Source organism: Setaria viridis, chromosome 2 (genome assembly GCF_005286985.2).
Source record: "Setaria viridis chromosome 2, Setaria_viridis_v4.0, whole genome shotgun sequence".
NCBI lineage: Eukaryota > Viridiplantae > Streptophyta > Magnoliopsida > Poales > Poaceae > Setaria > Setaria viridis.
The window spans coordinates 43548890-43571781 of NC_048264.2; the positions used below are offsets into that span (position 1 = coordinate 43548890).

General features: G+C 43.9%; 4 protein-coding genes across 6 annotated transcripts; 2 read left to right on the plus strand and 2 right to left on the minus strand.

Annotated features, from left to right (window-relative positions):
• Positions 1–2550: 2550 nt before the first annotated feature.
• LOC117843859 (uncharacterized) lies at positions 2551–5872 on the minus strand. 3 transcript variants are annotated; one of them, XM_034724599.2, is made up of 7 exons: positions 5443–5869; positions 4623–4688; positions 4392–4494; positions 3697–4304; positions 3285–3452; positions 2992–3102; positions 2551–2867 (listed from the first exon to the last, which is right to left on the minus strand). In XM_034724599.2, exons 2-7 carry the CDS (start codon positions 4686–4688, stop codon positions 2661–2663), a joined length of 1263 nt encoding a protein of 420 aa, XP_034580490.1. In that variant the 5' UTR covers positions 5443–5869; the 3' UTR covers positions 2551–2660. The 3 variants fall into 3 exon arrangements, with proteins under 3 accessions (XP_034580490.1, XP_034580492.1, XP_034580493.1); XM_034724601.2 differs by lacking the exon at positions 5443–5869 and adding an exon at positions 5106–5358; XM_034724602.2 differs by having other exon boundaries at positions 2599–2867; positions 2978–3102; positions 5443–5872.
• Positions 5873–6280: 408 nt separating this feature from the next.
• On the minus strand, positions 6281–8765 carry LOC117843861 (small ribosomal subunit protein eS1). The gene is made up of 6 exons (XM_034724605.2): positions 8606–8765; positions 8378–8483; positions 7301–7438; positions 7034–7219; positions 6735–6935; positions 6281–6647 (listed from the first exon to the last, which is right to left on the minus strand). Exons 1-6 carry the CDS (start codon positions 8662–8664, stop codon positions 6549–6551), a joined length of 789 nt encoding a protein of 262 aa, XP_034580496.1. The 5' UTR covers positions 8665–8765; the 3' UTR covers positions 6281–6548.
• A 2613-nt stretch (positions 8766–11378) lies between these two features.
• LOC117843234 (uncharacterized) lies at positions 11379–13537 on the plus strand. The gene has a single exon (XM_034723803.2). The coding sequence runs from the start codon at positions 11879–11881 to the stop codon at positions 13151–13153; it is 1275 nt and encodes a 424-aa protein (XP_034579694.1). The 5' UTR covers positions 11379–11878; the 3' UTR covers positions 13154–13537.
• A 4373-nt stretch (positions 13538–17910) lies between these two features.
• LOC117843908 (uncharacterized) lies at positions 17911–22513 on the plus strand. The gene is made up of 10 exons (XM_034724664.2): positions 17911–18120; positions 18558–18775; positions 19199–19313; positions 19579–19668; positions 19844–20002; positions 20700–20819; positions 21338–21448; positions 21627–21708; positions 21787–21888; positions 22097–22513. Exons 1-9 carry the CDS (start codon positions 17980–17982, stop codon positions 21840–21842), a joined length of 1092 nt encoding a protein of 363 aa, XP_034580555.1. The 5' UTR covers positions 17911–17979; the 3' UTR covers positions 21843–21888; positions 22097–22513.
• The last annotated feature ends 379 nt before the right edge of the window (positions 22514–22892 follow it).

Genomic DNA, 22892 nt, shown 5'->3' on the forward strand with positions numbered 1-22892 from the left:
GATTGGAAAAGCAATTAAGATTTAGGCTGCAGTAGCGCCACCCCTACCAAATCAGCCTCCGTCCAACAATAATGCTTTGCCGCATGGTAGTTGGTAGGGCCGAGGGCCGTGCCGAGGCGTGGGAGCTAGCCTGTGCGGCGCGCACTAGACGGCGGCAAGCCATGGCCAAGTGCTGCGCTGGGGGCACGGGTTGCGCAACAGGCGGCGGTAGGGCAAGGTCAGTCGCCGCGGGGAGCCGGGGACTAGCTTCCGTGGCTCGGGCTGCACGACAGGCAAACGCAGGTAAGGCACGGACGCCTCGCCGCAAGCGGCGGCGGAGCTAAGCGCAGGTGAAATAGAGAGATGGGGAGGGAACACGGTGGAAAGTAAGGCTGCTAATGGTCCGAGAACTGCCTAAAACCAAACCAAACTAATTTTAAACCACACCAACCAGCCCATTACTCTTATATATCTAAACCAAACCAACTAAGTGGTAAAAAGCCCACAAACCAAACTAAACTCATATCTCAAATGGCCAACAGTAAGCCACTTAGAACCTATTTTCTATATGAACCTATTTTCCATATATATCATATGGTTAGCTTTTAACATCTAGCAATACCAATTTGCATAAAGTAGAATTTCAGCTAAATTTAAAATTTTAAAGTGTGAATGCGAGCTTTTAGTTTTAAGGTCTAGCTTTTGACGTGGGACGCACGTGTAGATCTAGCTATAAATCTACACGAAGTAGTTGATTGTCATTCGACATTTCCAACAAATTTAGTCAAATTCGCTAAAATTTTATGGTATGGACGCGAGGTTTTAGTTTTAGGGTCCGGCTTTCGATGTGGGCCCACGTGTAGATCTAAGCATGCTAATATGCACGAAGTAGCTGACTATCATTCTAAGACATTTCCAACAAATTTCAATCAAATTTGCTAAAATTATAAGGTGTGAACGCGAGATTTTAGTTTTAGAGTCTAGCTTTCGAGGTGGGGGGCCACATGTAGATCTAGCCACAACAATCTGCACAAAGTAGATGATTGTGATTCTGAGACATCTCGAACAAATTTTAGTTAATTTTGCTAAAATTTTTAGGTGTGAACGCGAGATTTAAATTTTAGGATCCGGCTTTTGACTAGATCACACATATAGCCATACTAATTTTACTATTACTGAATATTTTAAATTAGTCAAACTAATTCCAACCGGTCACCCTATTGTCCACCAAATCAACCAACACCAATTAAGAAAACCAAACCACCGAAACCGGTTTGAGACCAAACCATTCCCAGGCTTAGTGGAAAGGGAAACAAACCTGCCACGTAGACGTAGGGCTGCTAATGTGTCCATCATAATCAATAAAACCATCTAGTAAACCTACCACATCAGCAAATCTAGTTTTGCATATGCGTCCAAGGTGTGTTTTGATCCGGTTTAGGAAATACAGGGGGTTAAGTAAACCTTTTATTTCTTTAGGGGGTTATTTGGACAGTAAATTGGACTTTTCCTTTTCTACGAATGTATGTTGAATGTAACAGGGCATGTGTTGCACTTTTGTATGTATTTCAGTGGACTTACAATCTGTTACCATCCAGGCTTTGTTGCAAGTAAAGAATATATTGCTCCAATTATGGATCAGTTTTAACGGGGGAATGGTTTCAGCATATACTTTTCTTGTTTTAATTTGCCCGTACGCGATCCGACTTCAGATGCTGGTACAAGTAAAATTGGAACCAGTTAAGTTGTTAAATCAGTTTCTTGAAGGCAAAAAAAAAGGGTATTTAACATTGTTAAATTTGTTGTGCATGTAGCTGAAAACAAGGGTGTTTGCAAAATTATTTCAAGAGTCATTAGTCTGTTGTGAAATCAACAACCCATCTCCATAGTTCCAACGTTTTATTGACGACCTCCAAATTGCAGTCAGTCGACAGAAGTAAATTATGCACAGTTTTCTCCCATATGAAGTCATTTCTGATCACAGAATATTTTTTCCCTGTACATGACAATGTGTCTCCCTACGTAGCTATTTTATCTTGACTGCATGATTTAATCACAATATCAGATCACGAAACCTTTTCAAAACTATACACTCAGATTCCAGCTGAACGTCAATTTGCCTACTGTTTTGAGGTAATTAGTCTGAAGCACCATCCTCACAAAATTGTAAATTCTAGCTTGTGTCAGGTCAGCTACAGATCCGAATTCATGTCTCACTGCAGATAGCAGAAGAAGTCCCCTGCTCTGTCCAATAAAGAAGCTGGATCTTTCAATGCGACATGAAGTTAGATGAAATCAACGCCTCTTCCTCGACCATCCTTCTGAACCTTATTTCTGTTGAATCCCTGAAACACGCTTCCCAACAACCATCTACAGATGCAATTTTGCGGCTTGACCTTATTGGGAATTGGGAATTGGGATGTCACCTTGTGAGTTCCTATTGTCGAGTACACTGCGTGATGGCACATCCTTGCAGCCTTGGTAAATCTCACATCTTACAGATCGAACTTTCATTGCCAGTGGAGCTTAACTCCCATTGGAAGCTTACTAGGTGAAATTGAACAGCTAAGGTAACAAAATGCAGATGCATTTACAGGCAGCAATGGAGAACACAAAGAATTATCTACAACAATTGGTCAATTGCACACTCAAATGTACATGCTGTTTCACGATCTAACTTCCTACCTGCCGTCACCATCTGAAGCTTCATCAGGATGCCACTCTATTAGCGCTTGGTCCTGTAACTTCCCATTGATGTGGTTGGATTTCGGAGATCTGGCACCCGATGGCCCTTCAATCGAGCAATTAGACAACTCTATCAACATTGCACAGAACCCGCAAGAGCAAGACTTGCAAACTGTCCCCAGGTTCACCGCGGAGTTAAACCTCTACAGTGAATACACATGCGATGCTTCTCAGTACCAGAATGAATGACCAATCTCAACTATGGATAATACTGTAAAGAGTACTCATCTCAGATGTCAAATATCACATTCACCTGCAAGCACATACCTCTAAAGCATCCTTCAACTTCTTAATCTCCATAGCTTGTTTGTGAGCTAGTTCATGTGATTCCTGCAATCGCCTAAGCGCCCCACTCAATTTTGTCTTCTCTTTGGAGACCTGTTTCAAACATCATGAAAAGAACAGGAATGTAAGAGAAACCCGATAAGGAAGTCATCAATATAACAAGACCTAGTGACGTCTGTTAAATTAAAGTATGAGATAATAGGATAAGGGATTCAGTAACATCTGCAGCCATATTTTCAGGTCAATTACAGTGTGGAAATTTTCTATATCACTACCTGAGTCTCCAGCTCCTGAATATGCTGAATAGCTGCCTGCTCAATGCAAGATCGACGCTTGTATTCTTCGTCAAGCATGCCTGTTATCTGGTATCTTAGTTCAGCCATTTCTTGGGTGAGATCTTCTGCATCCTCTTTTGCCTTTAACTTTTGTTCTCGAAGTTCTTCCTAACAAACAGAAAAATACTTAATTTACACAAGAAAAGGTAAAGTTGTATTCAAGTAAGAACCAGAAAAATAGATAGCTATTTCAGTTTATCCAGGTTTGATTGTTTGAATGTAAGTCATGCATTAAAACAAAATGTGTTAAGAATAATTTATTTCTGGAACATGTTTGGGAGCAAGGATGGCACTTGCCAAAATTAAGAGCTTATACCGGATTCTTAAGTACATGCAGTAAACAATCTATTACCTTGAGCTGCTCAATTAGAAGTTCAGATTCTTCATTTTGTTTTGCCATCCTTTCAAGAATTAAATTATCACTTTCATATTCTGCATGACCACCATTCTCCAATTGTTTGTCAAGGTGATCCCCGGATGTAGAAGGGGATTGTTTATGAGCTTTTATAGGCAACAACTCCTTCAATTGCTTATTCTCTAGAACAAGTTGATCGATATTGTTTTGTGCCTCATGCAGCTGGAGCTCATGCTCTCCCAATAGTTTGTCAATTCGAGCTTTGTGCTCAGCAGCATGTTGGGCAAAGCTCTCAGCATCAAATAGTCTCTGCTCAAGATTAGTTAAATCAAGTTTCAAGCTCTCAATTTCGCATTGTGAATCTAAAACTGTACTTTCAAGCTTCTCTATCTGTGAAGATGCCTTTTGCAACTCCTCTTCTTTACATCTGACTTCTTCCATCAGGAGCCAGCACTGAGAATCAGATCGCATCAGCTCATTGTCCATAACTCTCACTCTTTCCGGGAACTTTTCAAGTTCAGTCAGCTTCAGTTCAAGGCTGTGAATATGCTCTCCCATGATGTTTGCTTCAACATTCCTTATATTTAACTGATCCTGCAAATAGTCTGCATTTGCAGTCAGCAAAGACTGCTGGAAGTAACTCCATACACAGTAGCCAGGTCAATGAGATGCGTAAGAATTACACTGCTTACCAATTTCCTGATAGCAGTTCATCAGCTCCATTTCCAATTTCTCAATATATTGCCTGTCCGAAGGACAGGCCCTAGAGGCTGCATTTCTGTCGAGCTGCAGTTTCTGCATTAACAATATTATGAACTCAACCAAACAGCTCAACAAATTGATGACACATTTTTTACCTTTTCTTGCATTATTCAAATGTGAAACATCTTAAAATATTACAAGGAAGTATAGATCATGGGTACCCTATCTCTTGTATGAAGAACTTTTGCACCATTAGCAGGATGGTGGCCGCTGGAGCTACTAGACATCTGCAGCAGCAGCAAATCGCAAGCCATTGAGAATTATACACAAAATGCCATGGCTAAGCTAAAATGGTATCTAGTATATAAGTTATAACGCATGGTTAAAAATTGTCACTAGAACATTACTACCATTGGAAACTAAAAGAAGATTTGTAAATTTACTAGAACATATGAAAACCCTGACCTTGAATAGATTCAGATATAATAATGGGCTCACCACACTACTCTAGAACCCTTTTGCCAGATTGGAAGATGCTGATATAATAATATGGTCACAAGAGAAAATTGGCCAGAACAGATCAGAACAAGCAAAACAAATTGCAGATTTTGGAGCACCGTACCATTAAACATTTTTGTAAGAAACAAAGAGAAAAGAGAAGTTAGAGCAGACGATAATCCTGTCACGAAATCGAGAAAATTAACCTTTCATGGTTCACTGAAATCACAGCAACAGCAATCTGTAAGCACCCAGCTGAAAATGAATGGGCCGGCTTAGGCCTCTCCAGCTTAGTAATATACTAAGCTCAGTATCTGATTCAGAAAGCAAGGAACTATGGGAACAGCAGATGCAAGAAAGACATATCCCAAACTTGAGAGCACCCAATTGTTCCAAATCTAAACTTCTACCTGACAAAGATCCTCCCTTTCAGTTGCTAACTGATTCCCTAACCAGGCGATATTATCTCAGAACATCGTGGCAATATGGAGACCGAAATCCACAAGAAATGGCGGGGTAAGTCAGCGGGTTTCGGGAACTGACCTGCTACGATGCCGGCGGCAGGCGGCGCACGAGCGCCGCCTGTGGTGGCTCCGGCCGTATCCCTCTCCGGCGATCGCCGGAGAGAGGCAGCTCCGAGGACGAGCTCTGGCGGCGGCGCGGCTCCGGGGAAAGGCACTGGCGGCGGCGCGGGACACTAGGTGGCATCCAGCAGCAGGACAACTCAGGGACGAAGCCCCGGCCGTGATTTTGCAGCGGTTAAACGCGATTTGGAGCCCTAATCGTAGTTAGCACGGCTGCACGGGGATAAGTGAAGGGCAGATAGAGAGCGACGGAGGAACATAGAGCTTGCTGATAGAAATGCAAGGAAGGAGGAGGGTGGGCATAGAAAAATGACAGTTGCGAGTGCAAAAGCGGATAGGAATCAGATTTCAAGTTCTCGTGTCTACAAACTATGCGATGTCCTACTATGATGGTTGGTCCTGATCCCACCGTCCCACACGCCCTTTTATTATGAACTCAAAGAGCATACAAGGGTTAGACAGCAGGCAAATTGGCATTTGTTTGATGTTAAATTCTGATATCACGTTGCAGCAAATGTACAAAAATTCACCTCTCCTAAGTCTTATGATTATTTGGTCTGAGAACATCTTTTTAAACCTCACGATTCTTTAGCCGTGAAAATGGCCGTGACGATTGAGTCGTCTTGACAACAAAGGCTGGCAAGATCCCGGCTCATGGCGGCAGGAGAGGCACAACAACATAACAGGTCGTCACGATTTCAGAGTCGAGCCTCGAGAAAAAAAAGGCTAGGACAGCCAAAAGAGTAGCTGCTAAAACAGAAGCTTGAGCGAACAAAAGTTCTAGGCATACGAAAACATGCTGCTTGCTGCAATTCCAATTAGCACGCAAGACTTTAAGACTTGCCCTTTCCATTCCATCTGAATTATACTAGCCACAACGGAAAACCCAGCAGATATTCTTCAAGTTTTCATACGAAATCATGCAGCCACGGAACAGGTCTCGACAAAAGTGTGGCGCCAAGCAGGTATCAAACATTGACTGGGAAGTTCATCTCACCAACTTAAGAAAGTGCTAATACATGTATCCCTAAACATAAACGACAGCAAAGTAACCCAACAGCATTATCACTCTGCAGCAGCAACCTCTTGTCCTCCCATGGCTTCATCAGCTTCGGCGGGCCTCTCCACCTTAGTACCAACATCTTCCTTATAGTCGCCATGTACCTGGGAGTCACACGGGGCATATTAGACCAACAAGTCACAGCTACTAAACTACATGGAAGACACAATTACATTGCTTGTAGTACTTACTTCCATGAGCTTTCCCAGGTCGAACTTTGGCGCTTTCAGGATCTTCACCTTCCGGATAAAGACGTTCTGGAGGGGGAAGATGCTTGATGTAGCCTTCTCGACCTCCTTGCCAATGACTTCAGGGATGAACTTGGATACAAGCTCTTTCAGGTCACATGTTGAGGCTTGGTTTGTCATGATCTCCACCATCTTACGCCGGATCTTCACAAAGAAATGGTGTCAATATAAGAGACAACAGGCTAGCTAACATAAAGAGTTTCAAGCCTCTTTAAAACATGAGATATCTCCAGAACTGATACCTGACGGATCTGGCTCGCCTGCGCATAGCAAGTGCGCTTTACTTGATTGGGGCGTCTTTTGGTGAAACCAATGCAGAAAAGCCTGAGCATGTAGTTGTCCGTTGTCTTGACATCAACATGAGCCTCAATGAGGGTCTGCCACTTCTTCACCAGTGACCTCAGCTTGTCAGTGGTAAAATCCATGCCCTAACAAGATGACAAACAGTTTAGAGACATGATATAGAACATAGGGAAAGCAAATGTGTGCAGCGAACCAGAGATCATTACCCAAAAGTTTGTGAGCACGTTCTTTCCTTGCACATCTTCTGCACGAAGTCTAATCTTCCTGTACGCCTGATCCTCATCGCTCTGGAGATCAGCCAAGGAGACCTCAAAGACTCTGTGCTTTAGTCCTTCAGAGGCAATCTGAAAAAAAGGAAGAAATTGAGATGCAGAGAATTACAATATTACATGTAAATTTAAATAAAATATTGTAAATTGAGAATTATGATGAAACTACAAAGGAACTAGCAGGTGTACATAAGTTTACTGATCCTCAGTACATGTCCCTCTATATAGTTAATGACAAACGGTCAGTAACCTTAGCAAGGAAAGACAAAGGCCAAGAGCTGCTAAAGCTCCATAACACAGGTAAAACCTATTGCCATCAGCATTATGTTAAAATGATATGAATTGAGAATCGAAAAGCATAACTGGACAGTAGAAATCAAGATAACCCACACCGACTGAAACCTACAAATGTCCCATCCTAAGATCAAGACCAAACAATACAGACAGCCAAGTACCTGTAGGTTCAAAATTCTATCGCTTCATCCGATATGAACAGGAAGCACTTATAAATAAAAATATTGCATAAACAATGCCATCAGCATCAGCATATGTTAACATGCTACAAATAGTGAATTGAAATGCATAACAAGACATTAGACATCAAAGACGAAACCCAAACACCTAACAATTCTGAAGTAATGCTTCCATAACTAATGTATTTAGACAAACTGAAACCAACAAGTCTAATCTTAAGATCAAGTCTGAACAATACTTTAAAACAGGACACACCTGTAAATCAAAGGTATTGCATAAAAATGCTATCCCAAACCTGGTAGTCCGCATGATTACACAAGTCACTATACATGGATCAGTTGACCCACACAATGCAATCGATTTAGACAACATTCCAGAAATGTATGTACAGGCGCCGCACAAACCCAATAAAAAAATCGAACCTGACTCAACAAGTGCTCTACAAATCGACCCCTACACATCTCAACGGCTAAGCAAGCACAACTTCACCACAGTATACGAAGCAGCAGTACGATTCCAACCTAGAGCGAGATGGCATACCTTGGTACCCTGGGTCCTGGACACCAAAGTCTTGCCGACATTCCGCACGCTGAACACCGACGGGGCCTTGATGTCATACCAGTCCTTCTTGGCGAAAGGATCGACGCTGCGAGGCAAGACAAACAGGCAAGAAACGGATCAGCGCCGGCCGGACGATGCCGCTAAACCAACGATTTCGCATCTGCATAACGGATGGGGAGAGAAGAGGAAGAGTGCGCGGGGACTTACGTCTTCTTCTTGCCGCCCTTCTTGCTCTTGGAGATGCGCTTGTTCTTACCGACAGCCATGGCTGCTCGCGAGCTGGGCGGCGGGGCGGGGCGGCGCGGCGCGGCGTAGGGTTTGGGGGGACACGGGAGTGGCAAACGCTAGGGTTGCTGCGGGGCGGCTTTTTGTAGGCTGATGGTTTTGGGCCGCGTTGAGGTGGAGTTAGGCCTGCTGGGGGGTGGTCGGCCTTGTGGCATCCAGCCCAGTAGCGAAGGAGAGAGGGCTCTTCGGTGTTTTTTGTTTCGATCTGGCTGGTCGAGAGGTCGGGCTTCTGGGATTTTTTATTTATTTTATTTTATTGTTTTGAAAAAATATATAATATAAAAAAATTGCAAATCTATATGCATATAACCGTTTGATCAGCTATAGCCAACCAAGGTACTAAATAGCATTCGTAGCGTCCATAATACCAGCCGCTATAGCGATAATGGGACTCTACCACTACCACTATAAGGTAGCGGATCCAAAATAGCATGTTTGGACGTAGCGGCTGCTATTGTCCACTGTTGCCCGCTATTGCTCATGTTAGGCTGCTATTCGCTATATTTACAGTTCGAGTGACATATGAATATGAATCAAATGGTAATAATAATGTTTAAAATGGTTATTTAAGTAATGACGAAGAGTTGTTGGATGAAAAATAATTTTTTTATTTATTGATATGGGAATTTAATGTTGATATATATCCATACATCTTAATTATACCTATTTATTTGTGATTCTTACTGTGAAATATATGGCTAACTTAAAACTATAACTTTTTTAACTTTTGAAAGTAAATTTGATGTTAACATTCATATATACTCTAAAATGATGATTATTTTTTCAATTCCGCTATTTGGACTTAGCGTCCGCTATACCATCCGCTATCTGTGATCCGCTACATTGACATTAATCCGCTACCACCTTGTAGCCAACTGAAATGGTGGAATTTTGAATTGGCGGAATTTCCACGGGCATGAAGTTCCAGATGCTTATCGGCGTGTAGCAGCGGAAGCATCTTGCATTCCGTGCGTGTCGAGAAGGCAAAGCGCGTGCAGGTACAGCCTTACAGCGAGCCCGCGACGCACGGTCCGCCCGTGGAGGCGTGGACGCGCTCCGCACCCACCCGCAGCTCGCGAGATGCCGACGTGGCTACGTGCGGCTAGCTCCCTGCACGGCAGCCGTATGGCCACACCGTTTGGTGCTAGCGGCGATCGGGGCGGCGAGACAGGGCGCCTGGCCGGCCGATCGGGGCGAGGCGAGCAGCACGGCCCGAGCACCGAGCGTGGCGAACTTGCGACGCGACATGCGATGCGAGCGACGGAGGAAACGCTCCCGTCCCCGCTTCCGTCTTGAGCGGTTGATGGGTCTGACGTCTGAGTCTGACCAAAACATTGGTGACCAACTGTTTCAAAAAAACATTGGTGATCAACAAATCTGCCGTCAGAGATTAAAAAAAGACACAGGCTGGGTGATGAACAAAAGGAGTTGACAAGAGGGCAAACACAAGAAAGCGTTGAAAGTGGACACAGGTACTAACAAATACATTTTCTCATGCGCGCATGGTGGTTAGCAATAGTACACAGAAGCAATTCATGGGAACTAGTAGATCACTGCTAGTCAACTCAGCCATCTACTATCGTGCAGGAAAATCATGGAGACCGATAAATGAGATGCATATATAATACAAATGTCACACCGAGCCAATCATACAATTGTCATGCCACTACTATCTCGTAGTCTATTCGTTCCAAATTGTAGACCGTTTTGATATTTCTAGGTGCATAATATTTGCTATGCACCTAGATTTAGTATATGTCTAGATGCATAATAATACCTGTAAATCTAGAAAAAGCTAAAACGACCTGCAATCTTAAACAAAGGGAATACTTGTAAGAAATTCTTTGACTGACACATGTGGCACTACAATGGTAGTAGAAGCTTTACACCATGCAAGAGAGATGGGAAATCCTTATTCTAATATTCAGTGTACTACCTGTAAGAAGAAATAGCACCATGCACGACTGCCATTACACGTTGGGAAATCCTTGATCGGTAGATACAATGTTTGTATATGCCACTACTATCTTGCACTTGTAAGAAATTCTTTGACTGACACATGTAGCACTGTGATACTAGTAGAAGCTTACACCATGCAAAGAAAAATAAGAAATAATCCTTATCCTATTATTCAGTGTACGGCCTGTAAGAAGAAATATATAGCACCATGCATTTCACGTTGGGAAAATCCTTGATCGACAGATATATACAGTGCTCTGATATGCTATATATGATATCTCCTCTGACACGAGACATAAGATGACTTCTTTTAAGTGATCAAACAATTGTTTTACGCTTTCTGAACGAACATCTGTCTGGTTCGGTTGGGCGGTACTTGTTTTGACTGACCATCAGTTTCCCAACGGACTGGTAACTCTTTTATCGATTCTTTATGCTTTATATACATAGCAATTCTGACATTTAAAACGCTATAAATTACATGTGATTGAGTTTGGCTTACGCCATTCTATCACCAGCATACTACCTAGTAACTCACCGAAGTTATTCGCTGGTTTACAAATAGACCAAACTTAAAACTTAATTATCGGTATGCGCAAAGTTATCACAACACAGCTGTTATCTCGCAAGAAAGTCACTGCTGCCAACAATTGAGGTACTACCGCAAGCTACAGTGCCACCCCCACCTTAAACCGTACAGTTGTCATGCATGCCGCTACTAATGTGCAACGAAATTTCGAACTACCACATGTAACACCTTGGTACCCATGGCGCCACCTGGCATCCTAGTAGATTTAACACGTCATCCGACTCTGAGGTGGCGGCCCTCCACGCTGGACGCCACTTCTCCTCTCGAAAAGTAACCCACAGTCTCTCCATTGGTGGGCCCATGCGGTTCTGTTCTCTCTCCTATCGGTTTTTAACTTTGCTTCCATGCATGGATTTCTCCTCCCCCCCAAGTCCCCAACCCAACCGCACCCGTCGCCCCAACAAAACCTCCGAGCAGATCACGACCTCCGCTAGCTTCGCCATCCGCTTAACCACACCACCCTACCTTTCCTCACCTCTTACTCCTTCACCACTCCGCTAGCCTCAAGCTTGCTCTTCCTCCTCTCCCCCGCCCCCCCAGATCTCCGACACTCCACAGATCCTTCCCCCGATCGCGTATTGATGGCCCTCCATGCCGGTTTCTAGATGATCCATCGGCCCTGAATTCTACCATCTACCTCTCTCGTGATGGATGTCGTGGGGATGGAGCTTGCTGCGGCGAGGCATGGATGCAAGGTCTGCGGGAAGTGCTTCTCGAGCGGCCGGTCGCTCGGCGGGCACATGCGGTCGCACCTCCCGCTCGGCGAGGCGGCGGCGGCGGAGGGTGACGCCGCCGACGAGCTAGTGCGCGCTTCGGCGAACGGTGGGCGGAGCTCCGACGGCGTGGTTGGGTACGGGCTGAGGGAGAATCCCAGGAAGACGCGGCGGCTGTCCGACTTCGCCGACGACGACGACGAGGAGGGCGGCGGCGATGGTGGTGGTGGTGGGGATGGCGAGCGCAAGGCGTGCCGGGAGTGCGGGAAGCTGTTCTCGTCGTGGAGGTCGCTGTTCGGGCACATGCGGAGCCATGCGTCCGGCGGGAGGGATCGCGACGAGGAGGAGGACGTGGACGTGGAAGGGGAATTGGTTCCGGAGGAGGCGGAAGCAGAGGAAGCAGAGATGGCAGTGGCGACGGTGGAGGCGCCTGTTCTGGCGCCGGCGGCCGTGACGGCGCTGGCAGCGGCACCTAGGCGGAGGCGCCGATCGATGCGCGTGGCGGCTCCGCCCCCCGCCGCGCCGCCGCCGGTGCCGTGCGGGTTCGAGAAGGAGCCGGAGGACGTCGCGCTCTGCCTCCTGATGCTCTCGCGCGACACCGGCGTGCGGAGCTCGGCGGTCAAGGAGGAGCCCTTCGAGAGCGCGAAGAAGCGGGCGGGCCTCCCGAGAAGCGGCTACGCTCGCAATTCCGACGACGACGCCAAGATCAAGGGCCGCGTCCCCAAGGGCAGGAAGCGGAGCTCGCTGAAGCAGCAGCTCGACGCCGTGGCCCCGAAGCGGACCCGGTACGAATGCCCCGGGTGCGGCAAGGTGTTCAGCTCGTACCAGGCGCTCGGCGGCCACCGCGCGAGCCACAAGCGGATCAACACCAGCTGCAGCGCCCCCAAGGTCGCTCCCACCGCCGCCGCGTCCCCCGCACCGGAGCCGAGCTCCGAGACGTACGCGTCGTTCAGCACCCTGTCCCCGTCGGCGTCGCCGGACTCGGTGGCCATCGGTTTTGGCAAGCTCAATGCTCAGGCGGCGGCCGAGGCGGCCGTGGTGTTCTCGTCGGGGAAGGCGCCCGGCGGGCACAAGCTGTCGCACACGATGCCCGCCGACGGTGGCGAGCTCTACGCCGGCGGGGCGGATCAGGAGCAGGAGCAGCATTCGCCGGCCGCGGTCGGGTTCCTTGATCTCAACTTCCCGCCGGCTCCACCGGAGGAGGCATGAAGCTCGGCCCCGCTGGCCGCTGTACTGAACCAAGCTTGATCCGCATATCAAGGTGATCAATGGTGAGGATATGTACAGATTCAAATTCAATTCATTTTTTCCAAGCTTCAGGGAATCTCGGAGGAGGAAGATTAAGAAGAGGTCGAGTTTTATTTCAAATTCCTTTAGCATTTATGTTCTTCAGGCTATTAGACCAATAAGCTACGATGATCTGAGCTCACAGTAGCTGGGCTGGTTCGGTTAGCGGTTGCTAAGATTAGCTCGGAAGGCGTTGCTGTTTACTTGGTCGGTGTGTTATTTTTAACTTGGCGCATATGCTTGCTGAAGTTAGCTAACAATCCCCCGTGATTTTCTCGGTCAATGCTAACCTTTGCTCCGCTCCTACATTTGCTCGCCGATCTGAGAAGAGATCTGCCTTGTGCGAGGCTGGAGCCGATTAGTTGCCTCAAAGTAACCAATTGCTTCAGCTGCTGCATGCTTAGGAGTACTACTGTACTGACATGCTACTGGTTGGTGGCTCTGAATTTGGCAACGCAATTCACAGACCTGAGAGAGAAGCAAGCAACATGGGTACTGTACCGTACATCTCTCTCTGCCTGTCTCTCTCCCTCTCTATCTCCTCTGACAGACAGCACAACAATGTAATGTGCATAAAGAAGGCATTGTGTTGTGCAAGCTAGATCGATCAATGGAGGCATCAAGTATATGAGCCAACTGAAACAGGAGGAGAGCAGCTTCAAGCAAGGGGAGGGGCCGACGAGTACAGTGATGGAAGCTCAGGAGCTGCAAGCTCTCAGTCTTAGTGACAACAAAATGATTGGTTAGGACAGTGGAACAGCAAAATCTTTATGCAGCATATGGGGTACTGCTGAAGAAAGAGGTTTGGCATGCATGTGTGTGAAGGCATGTGGGCTCAGTCAGTGCAGTGTGCTGTGTGCAGAGGGGTTGTTCACTTGCCCACCAGAACGCTGGACAAGTCTTCTTGCTCAGCATTCCGGTCACTCTCCCTCCCTCCCTCTCTCTCTCTCTTCTTTGTTGCTTTAGCAAGCTTGCTGCGAGATAGTTTATGTTTCCCTCACTAAAGATTAGTATAAATCGTAATCATGCCATCTTTCTTTCCCTCTGTTTCTCTCTCTAGAGACGTACAGACAGCTCACGCAAATGTTGTGTTGCTCATGTCTCTTTCTTTCTTGTTCGCCTTCGTTGAACTAGCATTGCCTCGGGAAGCAGGACACTTGGTACTTGCTGGCTTGCTGCAACTCTGCCGAAATTTCTATGATCCACTGCGAATGCGAAGCACAGAAACCTTGCAGCCTGTAGGAGTCTTTGATCCTTCTCTTGTTTGGACGGAAGGTGTTACAAGCTGGGCACATCACGCACGCATTTGTGTTCAGGTCACATCTCTGTACGCGTGTAGCATATTCCTTGCTTCGGCTCTGTACACTGCATCGGAGAACAATATTCCATAGGCCCATCGTGCAGCTCGGCCTCTGATCAAAATTGGAAAAGGTCGATTGCCAATTTTGTGATGCTTGATGGTTACGTTCTTTTTTTTTTCTTCGAGACGGCAGCTTCAACAGGTGCGATGGCGATCTCCGAGCACCTCTTTTTATCGGTGCCGATCGGATAGGACCACGGCCTTGTGCTTGTGCCGGTCGTCTTCTCCATCCCATTAGGTGGTGGAGCTCTCGATGTTGGTAACCCGCAAGTTGGGCAAGCTTTCTCTTTTCTTTATGGCGCGAAGATTGGGCAAGGACCTCATTTTGACCAGGGATTATATAGTAGAGCCAATCAGTGTGTGGTCTCTGCTGATGTGCTTCAAGCCGGGGGTTGATTGCATTGTAGGACTTCCAAGCATTTGTCCATGCATGAGCATGACTGTCTTGCCGGTGCTTCCTTAAAAATAGATTCAGAATATCATTTGACAATTAGCTTTCATTTGTCTTACAAGTAGTTATAGAAGAGATTACTTATGGTTATTGATCAAGCAATTTCTTAGTCTTCATTAGCATTGACTGGAATTAGCGGCCCCCAATCAACAGAGTACTTTTTAGTGTGTTACTTTACTCTAGTTTCACTCCAAACCAAACTGCAAAATCTTTGATCAGCAATGATGTCCCTAGAGCAACATAAGAGGTTTTTTAAGCCTCAAGCTTAGCAGTTCATGTATGACATCCTTGGAATACCAGGCACCACAAGCCAAAGCCTAGAAAGAAATGAGCTGTCGCAAGCTCTTCTTGCATCTAGCCAAAAGGCCCGGGTCACACTCCAACTTGTGAGAAAGATATACACATGCATATGTTCATGCAATGTAGCATTGATCATCTATCTCTGTGTAACGACTTAGCTTCCATGCAGAGACAACAATGGGAGGATATACATACTCCATAAACAAAGCCATGAGAGGCCACTGATGTGCAGGCAACTTCTGTTAGTGGTTCCCACAAATGTGTATGCCCAACCCAACCAAACACCTCTCACCACTCACTGCACAAGGAGCCATTGCCCTGTTGCCTTGCATTGGAACCACTTAAACCAACCTTTCTTTAGCAGACAGAACAGATCCAGATCTGCCTGCTTCAGTGGTCAGTACAATGCTGCTAAAATTAGCCAGGGGAGGTGTCTCAAAGATGGGAGCTCTAATTGGGTGTTTGTGACCGGATTAGTCGGCAACCACTAGCTGCAAAAATGCCATAAATTGTAGCTAACCATTTTGACTTTCTATTTAGTTTTTTTTTCTTTGGCCATCAGATGTGTTGAAAGGTGCCAATAAGGGCACATTATTTTGTTTTTTGGGGAAAGTGATATTATTTGATGATGATACTGGATTACCAGAAGCAAAGGTTGTATATGTGAATTCAAGGATGTAATAATGGGAAGGATTGATTAGCTAGTGAGCAAAAGATCACACCAGCCAAGCTTTGGGGGTACTCTTCGCAGAAAAGACCGACGCTTTTTACATGCCCCGGAAACGTGTAACAATCATACCTCCCTGTCTCTAGCAAACGTTGCTCTCATCAGGCCGTGTCAGGCCATGATACATGCTTTCAGTGCACTGTCATTAGGTGGTTAAAGAATGAAAAGTTCTTTAATTAGTTGGGGGAACATTCAGTGGCATTGGAATCTAAGAATACTTTTGCCTAATGACGATGCAAGATTTACAAAACCAAAAGGTGAAAATAGTTGACCAAGGTAACCAAGTAAGGATACCCTTATTCCGAAACAATGTTTCATGGTTACAGGCCTACATCTAGTACTGCATCTCTAGGTCATTTTGTTGACCCAAAACTCATTTGATTGAACCATTTTGGATTTTAAATTATGAAAATAGAATGAAAATGAATAAGATTATGGCTCAGAAGTTAGAACTACCCACCGGACGCACACTTACGTCCGACTACAAACTATTTAGTCAATACTAATTTTATAGCTTAATGTATAAAATTGTAGCTCAGAACTACCCTTTACGTAAGACACGAACATGTATATGAGGAATCCAATATTTCTTTTCTTGTATGAATAAAACGAACTCAAGATTCTACTGCATGAAACTGGTTATTAGTGCAAAGCTAAGATCGCCAAGACATGATACACGGCCTGTTCGCTTCAGCTTATTCAGCTGGCTTATCAGCCACAAAACAGTATTTTCCTCTCACAATGAATCAGCCGTTTCAGCTTTTCAGCCGGCTTATAAGCTGAAGCGAACAGGCCCACAGAACGCGCCCCTCTATGTTTTATCCCAAAAAAAACTAGTAAAACTATGTTTTATACTACCTCCGTTCATGAACTAATTAGATTATCCTAAACATCATATGTTTAAGGATGAAGAGAATATATACTAGCGGGGTGTGATATACTTTGAGTACGTTGTCTATGTGTTTGCCTACTGTGTAGTCATTCCTCTATGTTTTACAGTAAAATCAGAAAAAAGAAACCTATTCTCTATCAATGCGAAAGGAACAACCTCATGCTTATAAGAAAAAGAAATACTAGAACAAAAATGTTGCTCCCCAACTGGGCTATTTAGATGCACAGATAGCCAAGTAGGCGTTATATTTTCTCTAGAGCCCTCGGACGTGGATTGGACGGCAGACCTTTTATTGATACCCACGAGCCAAAATCCCTAACACACGAAAGAGAATAAAATAAAAAATAGAAAAAAGGGAAAGAAAGCGCAATCACACGCTTATGTCCAATAAAATTATTTAACCAGTACTATTTTACGGCTCAATGTATAAGACCATGACTTAGAACTACCCTTTTACATAAAGACATGACCACGTGTAAAAAACCGAAGAATTTATCTTTATTAATAAAACGAACTTAAGATTCTACTACATGAAATAGGATGTTAGGTCAAAGCTAAGGTCGCGTGAAATAAGACACGAAAACTTGAAAAAAAAACTACTAAAACAATATTTTATATATACTATTGGTATGCGCCCTATACTTTGAGCATGTGGTTTATGTTTTGGTAGGCGTCCTTTGCTAGGGAAAAATACTCATCTTTATCGATGTAAAAGGAACACTGTCATGCTTATAAAAAAAATAATACTAGAACAAAAATGTTACTCCCCACCTGCGCTATTTAGATGGACAGATAAATGAAGTAGCCAAGTAGGCGTTAGATTTTCTTAGAGCCCTCGGATGTGGATCGGACGGCACACTAAAAGAGAAGCCCCAAACACAAAGTTCCCAAAAAAAAAAGAAGAAGCCCAAAACACAAAAGAGAATATAATAAAAATAAAAAGAGAAAAAAAAGGAAAGAAAGCGCAGTCACACGTACTCGAGCTGCCCCCTCCCTCTCGGCTCTCTGCGCCGCCGCCATGGAGGACGACGATGACTGCCCTCCCCTCGCCGTCGAGCTCCCGCAGCGAGCGCCGTCTCCTCCGACGCCAGATTCCTCGGAAGCCTCTCCAGTTGGCGTCACCGTCATCACCGGCTACCTCGGGGCCGGCAAGTCCACGGTGAGATGTTTCTTCTTACCCTAACGGCGTAACCGCTCCCTCCCCCCCGTTGTGTTTGGTGAACTAGGCGCGTCAGCGTCCTGTTTCTGCATAGAATCAGAGGCAAATCGCTGGCTACCAAATATTCGCTGTACAGAGTCGGGCTGGTAAAGTGATAAGACACATTTAATCTCACGAAATTCGATCATGGTTTAATCTATGTCCTGCCATATCATGATTAGAAATTATAGGATTATCTCAACAGTCCCTCTGAAAGTTTTCACCAGTTTATTTTTTTTTCTAACATACTTGTTGTGTAGGTGTAGCTCACCTTATGTTTTCTCATGATACCACTTGTACCCATTAAAGCAGTGTTATGTTAATTTTCTTACTCAGTTTGTTAATTTAGCTGATTTATTTATGGCTTGACACTTTCTCCTTGGACTTGAAACTTTCAGTTAGTCAACTACATTTTGAATGAGCAACATGGGAAGAGAATCGCCGTTATACTAAACGAGTTTGGAGAGGAAATTGGGGTTGAAAGGGCGATGATCAATGAGGGGCAAGGTGGTGCACTTGTCGAGGAATGGGTGGAGCTGGCAAATGGATGTGTCTGTTGCTCTGTAAAACACAGCCTGGTTCAAGCACTTGAGCAGCTTGTGCGGAGAAAGGATAGGTAAAATACAGTTATTCCTATCTACGTTAGGATACTTTGGATTCAAAGTATGACCTAGGATCCAGAAGTATTGGCCTTCCTATCTGTATTTTATTGGCTATTCTTTTCTTTACCTTTAATTTGTTGATGTGGCCAAATAATTAATTTGATATTGACGTCCTGCCTGTTGCTCAAAGTCACTGACACCTGTTTTTGGTTGACAATATCCTGTTTATTTATGAACACGGGGCTGATTATCTTTTGCTAGTGATGGTCGCTTGCCTTATCCAATCTGCATGAAACTGTGGAGTTCAATTTAATTTTTTGATTTGTAATAGTTCATGCTCTTGCATTGGTCCTATGCTATAAGCTGGTTTGATAGCACCCTTTTCTTATGATGATGTAAAATGTCCTAATATGTTGCAGTAATTTGGTATTCTGCAGAATGGATCATATATTACTAGAGACAACAGGATTGGCCGATCCTGCACCACTTGTTTCTGTTCTTTGGCTAGACGACCAATTGGAATCATCAATTAGATTGGATTCTATTATTACGGTTAGTTCTGCCATGTCATGATTCTTTGTTTTCCTTTGTTTGATCAGTAGCCAATCATCATTTTGTGAGATGTAGAAAACACTGTTGCTAATCACATGCATAACCTTGTTGTGGCAGCTTCCTGTTTACACTTCCTATTCTGGTAGTATTTTATAAGTTCTGCAAACTATCTGTTCTTGGCTTCCTGTAGTTGCTCTTAAGATCACATTTTAAAATATCGAATCAGATTGGACTTTCTTTATATGTTTTCTCTATCTATCTGCAGGTTATTGATGCAAAAAACTTCAGGGTTCAGATTGATGAGCACAAAAACTCTTCCTCATTTCCTGAAGCATTTCACCAAATTGCATTTGCGGTAACTCCTTTGTCTCTCTCTTATTCTTGTCATTTCATGGTTTATTTTTGGGATCTTCACTTCTAGAACTAGAATTTGGAGGTTGGCTTGTTTTGTTTATCCTTGCTGCTGCAGTTAGAATTCAAAGTCCAGTATCCAAATAACTACAATATTATGTCACATTCGTGTGTAACAGGATGTTGTGATATTGAACAAAATTGACCTAGTGGAAGACAATCTCGAGGATTTGGAAAAACATATCCATGATGTGAACACTCTGGTTACAGTGGTGCGGTCTGTCAGGTGCCAGGTTGACTTGAATGAAGTATTTAACAGGCAGGCATATGGTACCAAGGTCAGTAAATTAGTTAATAACTTTTTCAGTTTTTTTTCTTAATCATGCCAGTGTTTGAAGCACAAGTTTCTTTGATATCTTTGGCAACATGGATATTTATTCTCAGAGGTCATTTGAACCCTACAGTGATGGAGTCTATAGCCGTAAACTGCTTAGTAAAAGATAGCATAAAATTATGAAGGATATATCTAACCAACAAGCCAGTGAACTACTGCTTTGGGGCTTGTGTGTGCTCCAGCTATCTAGCAGTTGACCCTGTAAATTGAAGCCTTGAGCAACTATATGGCATACAATTGATCCTCTATACTTCATATGCTGTTTAGGGTACGAAAATATTACACTACTAATCAACACTATTATTTTTTTTCTCGAACACTCAGGAGAGCTGCGTATCAATATATTAAGAAGGAGAAAGGGTATAGAACCCGAGCAAACTTACACAGGTTTTTAGAAACAACCTGAACACCACTGCACTAACCAAAATCTATTACACTTCCTTTTTCTAGCCAGACCTGACCCATAATCAACACTATTCTTATATGTTCTGAGTTTTAAGAGATTTAAATGGATTCAACGGAAAAATGATAATTGTGCAAAGCTGATTCCTTGTCCATTACAAGGCGTTATACACGCTAGATTTATACAGTGGTCTGATCTTGGGATGCAACTGACTTCTTTTGTCTTTTTTTTTTGCTAGAATTCATCTCATCTGCAAGAACTGCTGGACTATAGTAAATCAATACCACCTAATCGCCGTCATGATAACAGTATTTCCACCTTGTGCATCTATGAACAGGATCCAGTTTACTTGGCTAAGGTACGTTCTCTCCTTAAATGAACCATTTCAACTTGGCTAAGATACATAAAATGGAGACTCGAAAGAGATTTCTTATTTAAGGATGCCAAGTTGACATATGCACATTTGAGACACCAACAATAGTAGTGTCAGATTGGCCTTCTTTGTATAAACTACATAGTTTCGCTAGAACTTCAGAGTATGTTTCGACTTCTTTCATTTACCGTTCCACATTATGTGGCATTCCTATTTCATAGGATAAGTTGTTCCTATGCCTAATTTGTGATTCCGAAGATATATATATTTCTTGGGACATCAAAACAAGATGTTCAGCACTTTCCCTTTCAGCTGATTTCAGCAGCTGAACTAAATGAAAAATTAACTATTTTATATGGAAACGACTATTTGATATTTTATGGTATCCATGCCTTAGTGGATTTTCCCCAAGGTTTCTCAGTTCTTAATCCAGCGAGTGTGAAACCCCCACTTATTAGTCCCTTCACATGTTTGTCTGGTACTATGTTGTCTTGCTTTCACAGGTGGAATCATGGCTTGAAGATCTTCTTTGGGAAAAGAATTCTAGTATGGATATATATCGTTGTAAAGGGATTTTACACATCCAGGACTCAGATCAAATTCATACATTACAGGTTGTTACACCACTTACATCATACAAGAACCATAGAGGAATGAGTCATGACCTAGAGCTATCAAGCATTTTTTTTTAGATTTCCCCTTATAAACCCAATAGCTAGATAGTTGTGCCGTGCAGTTGATTCAGAGTACTATTTTGCCACACTACTGAAGTCTGATTTTTCCCTTATGCAGGCAGTTAGGGAAGTCTACGAAGTTGTGCCGGCTCGAAAATGGTCTGAGACAGAGTCTCGCATGAACAAGATAGTTGTCATAGGTAAAACCCAAAACTCAATGGTTTATGATCTGCAACTTCTAAAGTGGTTGTAATCATTTAATGCCCATTTTACCACAGGTCGCAATTTGGATATCAATGTTCTACAAGATTCATTTAGTGGTTGCAAGGGCTGACAATGATTATCTTGTTTGTCTTGCGCAATGTTCATTTTTCTGCAAGGTAAGTTGCCCTTTGCATTGGCAGTTCTCATTCACATTTTCCATTTTGAGGATATCACGAGCCATTCTGGATAGTATTGCTGTGTGGTATTCTGCTGCAATCACCATGAGTTGCTACATTCACTAATTGGCTTGGATTCTGTTGAAATAATCTGAATTTATACTTGTGTTATAGTAACACATCAGTTTAACTTACTCAACGCACACAGGTCGCCGTGTAATCAAATGCTGAACTGAAGGGGCCCATATGGGCCTAACCTCAACAGTTTAGGTGCTCCATATATATACTTTGTCAGTGGGGGAATCGTCATAGGAACCCACTATTCCAAGATTAAGCGAAGATCTCAAAGTGGTCGAGTAATACCAATGTTAGTGCTTCTCTAACGCATCATGTTAGTGTTTTTCTGCTGGGCTTCGTTCTGCTCAGTTGAGAATGCAAGCTGATGTACTTTGGGCATGGGACATGTATCCTATTATGAGATGCACTTTGTGGAAGGATTTAAATTCGAGGCCTATGCCATTGCCAGCTGATTGAAAACATGTTGAATACAATTATACAAGGGCAGTGGCGGAAATCTTGCATGAGGTAGTAAATGTGATACATCAGGTGAATTTTGCTTTGTGAATTGGTGGCCTCTTTTGGGGCATCTTGTATTCTGGTCTGTGTTCTGTATCCTGCAACTTCACGGAAGAGTAGCGTAAAGCTCAGATAAAGACACTGCTGCTTACGGAAATACGGAGTGATGTCCCGTTGCATAAATTGCATAGGCATATCACTGGAGCTCACATTCTAGGAACTATTAATGGTGAAAACCACAACGGATTGGCTGCACAAGAATTACAATGTTAAACCTTCCAGAATACCCGTAGATGATAGACGGTTCTGATAGTAGTGATCCTGTGGGTGACAATTCCATCATCAGCTAAAAACCTCTCCAACGAGTGTCTCGTAGAGAAGAAGCTGATCATGTGGGGGTTACTAAAGTAATAGACTCTAGTTCATCG